General features: G+C 48.9%; 1 protein-coding gene across 1 annotated transcript; it reads left to right on the top strand.

Annotated features, from left to right (window-relative positions):
- The first annotated feature begins 1,617 nt into the window (after positions 1 to 1,617).
- Positions 1,618 to 7,421, top strand: OTOP3 (otopetrin 3). Its single transcript, XM_041409313.1, has 6 exons — positions 1,618 to 2,002; positions 3,142 to 3,278; positions 4,031 to 4,089; positions 4,646 to 4,764; positions 5,587 to 6,518; positions 7,251 to 7,421. The coding sequence occupies exons 1-6, from the start codon at positions 1,618 to 1,620 to the stop codon at positions 7,419 to 7,421; spliced, it is 1,803 nt and encodes a 600-aa protein (XP_041265247.1).
- The last annotated feature ends 1,602 nt before the right edge of the window (positions 7,422 to 9,023 follow it).

Here is a 9,023-nt window from a genome sequence, read left to right as displayed (position 1 = left end):
GACTACCTATCACAGAATGTTTAAGGTTCCCCCTTCTCTCAAACATATCTCAGGGGTTTTTTTTTCCACTCCAGCCACCCTTCACTGAAGTGACTGCCAGAACCTGGGCTAACTGTTAGAATTCCAGTGCCACACCAGGAGTGGGGAACTGCCTCGGGATGGGGATTTACCAGAGGCAGAACCTTTAGAGCCACTTGCTCTGTGGTGCCCGACACAAGCCATGACAGGGACCAGGCAGAGGAGGAAGGAGGAGGCTCTCCATCTCCAGGTTCCACAAGGAACGATTTATTCCAGGAGAAGGGAGCAGGACGAAAGGCCCCTCGCTCAATCGTGCAAGGGGTTTTGTTCAGATACAAGTCAGGGGGTGGATACAAACAGCTAACTAATAGGGAATCCTCAGGGGGGAGTGAGGGGATTACATCCAGGGGCCTGTTGGGGTAGGAGGGTGGAGAGGATGGGCCACATGGGCCAATGGGGGCTTCGAGGAGCAGAGGGATTCCAAAGGGACTGGCCCCAGGTTTAAGTGGCAGAGAAGGTTCAAGAATAAGGGGCTGGGTTGCCTTGACAGGCAGGGAAAGAGCTGGAACAAGGGCGGGGAATGGCATGAGGGACTGCTTTGAGGGAGGGTGAACCCCAGGGGTGAACCAACCCGAGGAGAACAGGGGTGTACAACAGAACGAAACACTTAACAAGGAATCGATAAAATAAATTCGAATGGCAACACTTCACTACAACCAGAGCCACACCCTGGAATGAAAGCATCTTTCTATGTACCAAATCTCTAGAGAGGCTGATGTTGCCTGATTGCTTTATGTCAGCAAGATTTCCCTCTCAAGAGTAGTACAGTCCCATCAAGACTGTCGTCCTGGGCCCATCCGTCCAGTTTCTCTGTGTCAGTGTCCTCACGGCCTAGTGCTACAAGAGGAAAAAAAAGAAAAACAGGTACTAATTGTTTCCCAGTTTCATCCCACCTGGGTGGGACTTTGGATCTTCCCCTAGCAGCTTATTCCAAGCTATACAGACCCTTTGTTTATTCTCTCCAACTCTGACAAAATTTGTGTGACCATTCAAGGGGCCTGTAACTCTCAGAGCCCAAAAACAAAAGGAAGAGGTTGGATCCATCAACTGAAAATCAAACATGAATTTCAGAGCAGGTCTAAGCTTGCTCTTCATTTCCACCTAATCCTTATGGCAATAAAGGGTAAGGGGAAACCCTGAACCCAGGGCTGGAGAAGCTGTGAAAGGTCAGTGTGGGAAGGGTTTGAGCACCTCTGGTCCCAGCAGCTCCTGGTACTGGTGGGGCAGGTAGAGATATCAGACACCCACTTTAATCGATGTCTCTGGACAGGTTTTGGCAGAAGGGCCTTTCCCCAGTGCCCTGAAATGACTCTGTCCACTGGGAAATTTTTAATGCCTAGCCTGGGATAAAAACCAGTCTCCTTTTCCCCTTCATCCAGCTTCTGGAGAAGGAAGGAAAAGCTGCAAAGCAAGGAAGGGAGGTCACCACACAGTGAAGTGGCATTCACAGCAGAGCATACAACCTCCCATCTCAGCACACCTCCCCCTTTAAACCTCCCCTCTTTTCAATGCAGCAAGTGATCCCCAGGCAGATGAGCCATGTCTGACAAGAAAGTCTCCAGGTCCTGCCATCACTGCAAGAGCAGGTCAGCATCAGTCCCAACAGACAGCTCCAAGATCCACTATGAGGAGTTCTGGCTGTACCGTCACTGCTCTTCGGTGCACCAGAGGGACCAGCAAGCTCAGAAGGTTGGGCGGCTCTTCTCAGGGCTGCTGGCCGTGAACGTGGTGTTTCTGGGCAGTGCCTTCATCAGCAGCATGATCTTCAACAAGGTGGCCATCACTCTGGCAGATGTCTGGATCCTGCTCTCCATCCTCAAGGTCTTGTGCCTGTTCTGGATTATTTACTACCTGAGGGGCACCAGCCGGCAGCCACACGCGGTGCTCTACCGGGACTCCCACGCCGGAGCCATCTGGGTTAGGGGTAAGTTCTGCTTTTATTTCTTCTCTCATGCCTTCTTCCAAAGACTTGGAAGGCAAAGAAATTCTTCCCCTGTTACTAGAAGAGCTGGAAGCCATAGGATATGCAGTTAGGGCGTTGGGAACCTCCCAGTTCCTGTCAGGCTGAAGGGAACCAGAGCAGCGAGGAAAGCCTGAAACTCAGCTTCCTTTAGCCTCCAGTCAAACTTCACTCTCTGGTCCCTTCACAAAGAGAAATCCAGGCATAACCCCTTTCCAGGACAGCAACTGAGCACCGTGGGAAAACCACAGGAAAGGTTTTAGGCAGGAGCACTTTGAAAAGTGAGAGGAAAATCACTGTGTTTATCCTCCAAGAGCACCAGTGGCTCTATGTCAGCATAATCCTCATTTAACATTACCGCAGCCTTGTTGCCACGGTACCCATTTGTTACCCATTGAGTCACAAAGGATTCTTACCCATTGAGTCACATCTCAGTGACACCCAGGCTTTCCTGGGAGATTTTCCCTTCAGTATTTGCGCCACTTTGAGAAATTACCCTTCTCACAGCAGCCCTGCCTCTGGTCTATCACGGAGTTTTTAATTAGGCACTGTCTTGTTAACTAAGCATGGAGAATCAGTTGAAGGAAGCTGCAAGGTACTTGAGTACCTAAAGCTGCAGAGACATGTCCAAGGCAAAAAGGAGAAAGAATCAAAGGGTCCCAACTCCTGCAGATGGGGCTGCTACAAGCCTTAGCAGACCTGTGGTTATCTCAGCTTTCCTCCACAAGGCAGAAAGCATGACCCACCATTAACTTACCCGTCATTCCAGATTGTACAGAAAAGCCCAAAAACCCCATCCTCACCTTGCATCCAAGCACAAGAAAATACCTTGCATTTTCCTAACACCTTTAACCAGTCAAAGCACACAGTTTCAGGAATAAGGCTTCTTCTTCTAAAGAATGTAATAAGAATAAGAATAAAGAAGATAATTAGAATAATAATAAGGCTTCTTGTCCTCTTCTCCTAAAATCATGAGAATTCCAGGAGAAAGACTGCCAGCTCCACACAAATCCAAGAAGCACAAGACCTCCTATCCCCAGACAAGCTCAGATGCTCCACAGACATATCTGGGTTTTTTTACTGGTCCTTTGCTCTTTGTGCAGGGTCAGTGCTGCTGTTTGGCAGTTGCAGCATCCTCCTGAATGTGTTTCAGATTGGCTACAGCGCAATCCTTGTCCACTGCAAATCCAAGGTGGAAATTGTGTTCCCCATCATTGGAATCCTTTTTATTTGCACCCAGGTACGGCACATTACCCTTCTGTAAGTTTGTTCATTCTCTCTGTCCCATTCCTGGGAGGCCCAGGGCTGGGGGGAAGCTGGGAGAAGTGGGAAAGTGAATGAATATGGGATATTCTCCTGAGCACTGAAAGCATTAAAGCATCACACACCACTTCAGATGCTACCTGCACTGTGTGCCACATGGAGAGACAGGGGAGAAGGATTCAAAAAGTACCCTAGAAATACCTGACATACCATAGGATCCAGAGGAATTTGCTTTGAAGCAAAGTAAGGAGAGAGGAGAGGAAATTTCACGTTTTGCCAGAGATGTCTTTGCACCAGTCTGTGCCTCAGCCCCTCTTTGTATTTGCCAATCCATCCGCCCAACAAAATCCTTTGCACACAAAGATATCTCACACCATTTTCACCTTGGTATTCAACACCAGCCTTCTTCTTTACAGACCCAAAGCCATATTTGAAAAGTAAACTAATTCCCACCTCAGCAGTAAATCCTCATATGAATGGGGCAGAGGAACACGGAGCTCCAGGATGTGCATTCAGTGCAGTCACACATAAATGCTGCCCTTACCCAAGGGTGCCAGCACCTGCCTCAGCACTGGGGTGCAGGTGCACACATGTCCCTGCACCCTCACACAGAGGCAGGTTTGCTCCTGCTTGGACCTGTACCTTGTTGTCTACCTGTTCCTTTCCACCATGCGTGCAGCCAGCTGCCAGCTTCACCCTGCTCACGGTGTTATTGTTCTCCACTTGCAGGCTTACTTTCTGTGGTATCACTGTAAGGACTGCATTCAAGTCCAGCACAACTTTACCAGGTAAAAAATGAGGACAAAAAATTCCTTCTACTGCTCTAAACAAACTTTTCCTTTCTGCCTGTGATGCCCTGCTAGAAATGCGTTCCTCTGATCCTACACAGACCCTGTATTTTGGGTGACACAAGAACCAAACTATGCATTGTTCAGACCAATCCTCCCTCCACTGAACTGAGCTCACCAGCTCCCTTCAGTTTTCCTTTGTGCCTTGGAATGCTGCAAAGCTTCTTCCTTCCTCCCAAGCATCGTCCTGCTGCCTGTCTCAGGGACCAGCTCACAGACTGGAGGATGGGGGAGGGTGGTCCCCCCATTCCTGTTACTGGGAGATGTCTCAGCTTAGGCCAGTTTCACCAGGCACTGCCTGCCCTGCTCCTTTGTAAATGGCAAGTGGGAATATGCTCAGGTGTGTTTATGCAAAGCCACACCCCATGGGCCTCAGGTAGATCAGGCACAAACACCCCGTGTGTGCTCAAATCTGTGCACGGGCCAGCGAGGGGGCAAGGCCACACTGGCTGTGTACCATCTCCAAACATTGTACAAGTCCTTTGTCTCCTCCCAGGTGTGGGCTGATGCTCATCATAGCCACCAACCTTCTTGTCTGGCTCCTGGCCGTGACCAACGACACCCTGCACGTGGAGATCGAGTCTCAGCTGCGCGAGGTGGAGCAGCGATTCTCAGGCAAGGCTCCTTCCACATCCCCATTGGTGTTAGGCTGACACAGGTGACCTCTAGGACAACAACATTTCACAGAACCACAGAATCACAGAATATACTGAGTTGGAAGGGACCCACTTGGATCAGCAAGTCCAGTTCATGGCCCTGTACAAGACTGTCCCCAAGTTGTCCACCATGTGCCCCAGAGTAAGGTCTAAATGCATCCTGAACTCTGTCAGGCTTGGTGCTGGTGCACTTCTCTGGGGAGCCTCTGGGTCTCAGTGATTCAGGTATCTCCAGTTCTCCCAAATGCTGCAACTTCCCTATTATTGAAGGTTGTCTTGAGGAAATGGGCTGCAAGGGGAGAAGATCTTCACCTGGAGGGAGGGAATCTGCTATGAAACCCTGAAACTGAGGGCTAGGAAAGGAAAAGCCCACCACAAATTAGCATTTTTGCTCACTTTTTCCTATTAACTGAAAGCACAAGATTGCCAGACTAGAAGGGGCTTATGTAATTGCTGTGGTCTTTCTGAGGATATAGAGGAAGAAAGGGGAATCTAATATTCCAGGGGGAGAAATAGAGAAAGCTTTGTTGTGAAGGAAGAGGAGTCTCTCATCCAGCACCTAAGGTGTTGACCATAGGTAGGAAAAGACATTAGCTAAGCTGTGTTATTCTGAATCCTCATATCCTTTAGGATTGACCAGTAGCCTTATAACTTCCTTCTGATCCCTGTTTCTGAGGCACAGATGCACACGTTGTGCCTGCACCCAAGAAACTCCCAAAGACAGCTGTGACATCCAGGTCATCTCCCTCTTAATTGTTACCTTCCTCTTCTCATGCTCCAGGCAACAAGACTGCCTTGTGCATATGCCCAAACACGACCATCTGCGAAATCTTCCAGAAGGGCTACATCCTGCTCTACCCCTTCAACACCGAGTACTGCCTGGTCTGCTGCTCCATGCTCTACGTCATGTGGAAGAATGTGGGGAGACGCATCAGCCACCACCACATCCCAAACACCAAGCCCAAATTCAAGCTCCAGGGTGTGGTCTTTGGGCCAGTGCTGGGCACCAGTGCTATAATCATTGGGGCTTGTATCTTCATGATGTACCAGATCCAGGTCACCAGCTTGGCCCCCAGCCAGCAGGTCTTAGTGATCTATTATTCCTACTACATTGTGCTCCTGCCCCTGATGAGTGTGGGTGCCGTGATCGGGACAATCATCCACGCCTTGGAAAAAAAGGAGCTGGACACACTGAAGAACCCAACGCGCAGCCTGGACGTGGTCCTGCTGATGGCAGCGGCCCTCGGCCAAATCGGCATTTCCTACTTCTCCATTGTGGCCCTGCTGGCCACCAACCCCAGCGAGCTGCTGAACAGCCTCGCCCTGTCCTACTCTGTCTTCCTCATCGTACAGAACATCACCCAAAATGTTTTTGTCATCGATGGTCTGCACCGGCGGCACGGTGTAGCAGCAGCTGAGGACAAACATGCCGGACGCTCCGGGCAGTACGCGGTGGCTGCAGAGCTGCCTGGGGAAGAGGACACCACGATGAGCAGCAAACAGGAGCACAGCCAGACACCTCCTAGCAAGGAGGAAGACATTAAAGAAGAGCAGAGTTGTGAAGCCGACAGCCAGAGACGAATGAGTGTGCTGGAGCTGGGACAGGAGATCCGGAAAGCTTCCCTGTCCTACATTCATACCTACTCTCACCTGAGCTGGAAGAGAAGAGTATTGAGGGAGATCTCGTTCTTCTTAGCTTTGTGCAACATCATAGTAAGTATTGTGCTCTCTGCTCTGTCACAGCTCCAGCTGAGCCACAGTGACCTGTGACACAGACTTGATCTTTTTGTCTTTCTCCTGTATTCCAAACAGAAAACCTTTACCCACCAAGTCTCAACCTACTGGTGAGGCGAGTCAAAACCGGTTTTGCTGATAATACCCCACCCTCATAAATAGAAAGCCTCTCTTTTACCCTTAGAGGCAAGTATTACTGTGTTTCATGGATGCAGGGAGGAGACAGCTAATAAATCCTTACTGGCCAAGATTTTAGCCTCTGGAAAAAAACCCACTAGGCTCATTAAGGGTGTTTTATGAGAAATGTGAAAGAAAATGTCAGGCACTAGCATTAAGTCTCTGTAAACATGAGTCTCCAGGCTTGAAACTCACCCAATAAAGTACACTGTGGTCTGGGATCTTGAATCAACACTGCAGCCTTAATCCAGAGAAAACCCATTGCCCAGGGAAACAATGAAACCCTGCAGAAAGAGAAGCAGGCTGGGGCAGAATGGGGCTGTCTTTAGGTTTCCAGGGATTCAACAGGATTTGAATTACAGCAAGGAGTCAACAGCATAACTGTGGTATTTTCCTTCTCCTCCCTGGCAAGGAAACTATTGTGGTACTCCTGAAATATTCCTACAGCTCTTGAGCCAGTGCTGAGATTAGGGTGCAAGTAGGGGACAGTTTGTCATCCTCTGACTTGTGTTTCTTCCCCTCACATCTCTCCAGCTGTGGGTCATGCCCACATTTGGGACTCACCCCACCTTCAAGAACGGAATGGAAAGGTCATTTTACGGCTACTCCACCTGGTTTGTGATCGTGAACTTCGGACTCCCCTTGTGTGTGTTCTACCGCATGCACTCCATCGGGGGCCTCCTGGAGGTCTATGTGACAGCCTGAGCCAAGCTGCACCCCACCCCAGCGGCTGGGGAGAATCAGTGATGCTGAACAAAGATGCAGTAAGCTGTAGATATGCACATGAAAGCTTCTAAGACTTTTTCCCTCCAGCTTCTGCTTGGATTTCTTGTACAACATCACCATGAATTTCAGAAGCGGTTCTTTAGTATTATCCTTTTCCACCATAGAGAATAGACTCAAAGCCCCTAAACAAACTCTCACTGCTCTCAGGAATCACACATGCAGTCAGCAGTCTGTCAGTGGATGCTGTTTGGCAGCAAATGGGACTTTAACAACTCCTATTGAGATCTTCCAGGCAAAAGAATGCAAGGGCAGCCTTCAGCAAAAGCATTGAAGGCTGGCCTGCACCAATTCAGAAAATCAAAAGCAACCAAAAAATAAAAGCTATAACATGACCTTGCCTTACTGAGAATAAACATTACTTCCTACAGGCACTCCTGTAACAGGAGTTTAAGTTACTGAGCTTTCAGGTGGGAATCACTAGGGAAGCACTGTGGGTGATCTTTACACCCACAGATGATGTTATCACTGGTGTGGACTCGCCAGGGTCCCATCCTTGTACACAGGGCTAGTTCAAGAGCAAGCCACTGCCACATCCACTGTGAATCTTTGCCCACCCCAGCACGTTGGCCCTTGCTGCTGCCTTGCACACCCACAAACCTTTCTCGAGGTGACCACGCACAAAGGAAGGTGGCTGCCCTGAGGTGCCTGATCAAAGACCCATTAGGATGTGTTCCATAGGGATGCTTGCTTTGAAAGCATGTGGGAGAGCAAGGGGCTTGTGACTGTGGGTCCCAAATCCAGAGCCTGATGAACCGAAATAAAGAGGTTGAATTCTCACGCATGTCTTGTGAAACTTCTGGGTCTGCTCTGCACTCAATGAGCTCAAGGTCAACTCACTTAAATTGCTCTTACATTCAGAGGTTGTATGGGCCTCTGAGCAACCTGGCCTAGAGGAAGGAATTCCTGCCCATGGCAGATGAGCTTTATGGTCTCTTCCAACCCAAAACATTCTGGGATTCTATGAGATTTAAGAGCAGGCCTGCTTTATAATCAGTCAAAATCTGTCATGACCCTTACCCAAGCATGGCACAAAAGGCACTCTCACTATTGCTTCTGTTCCTTTGTAAATGAATCCCAGGATCAGTGTGGGTAAGGATTAGAGCCTGTTTATGGGGTTTTTTTTGGGATTCCCTAGTAAAGCAAACTCTGCCAAGACAGTAACAGTGAGGATTCAGCATTCAGGCAGTGATAGCACTTTTCTGTAAAACTCTAAGTGAGACTGATTGCATGAGCATGAACTTTGCCCAATAAGTGTTTGTATTTGGGCCCATGTCAACAGAAATATGTCATGAGAAATAACAGCTGGATAAATTAGGCTCTAATAAAGTTAATTATTATTCCCATGTCAGTGTTTGTACCATGGGATCCACAGGACGAACATGCTAAGGTCTGACCTCAAACCTTCGTAGTGATTGACAGCCTGGGTGCAAGGAGAGATGGCACTTCGTGGGCAAACATGACTTGGATTTTATCCAGTTTAATGGATAAAACACTGGTTTAAGTTACTGAGCTTTCACAGAG

This window comes from Onychostruthus taczanowskii, unplaced genomic scaffold (assembly GCF_017590055.1).
Source record: "Onychostruthus taczanowskii isolate IOZ18803 unplaced genomic scaffold, ASM1759005v1 scaffold30, whole genome shotgun sequence".
Taxonomy (NCBI): Eukaryota; Metazoa; Chordata; class Aves; order Passeriformes; family Passeridae; genus Onychostruthus; species Onychostruthus taczanowskii.
This window is presented reverse-complemented; position numbering and strand designations above follow the sequence as displayed.

Bases quoted from the DNA above. Each gene is read 5' to 3' on its own strand.
- OTOP3 (XM_041409313.1), top strand. From the start codon at position 1,618: ATGTCTGACAAGAAAGTCTCCAGGTCCTGCCATCACTGCAAGAGCAGG. The intron at 3,279-4,030 runs GTACGGCACATT...CTCCACTTGCAG, and splicing joins TCCTTTTTATTTGCACCCAG to GCTTACTTTCTGTGGTATCA. The intron at 6,519-7,250 runs GTAAGTATTGTG...ACATCTCTCCAG, and splicing joins TAGCTTTGTGCAACATCATA to CTGTGGGTCATGCCCACATT.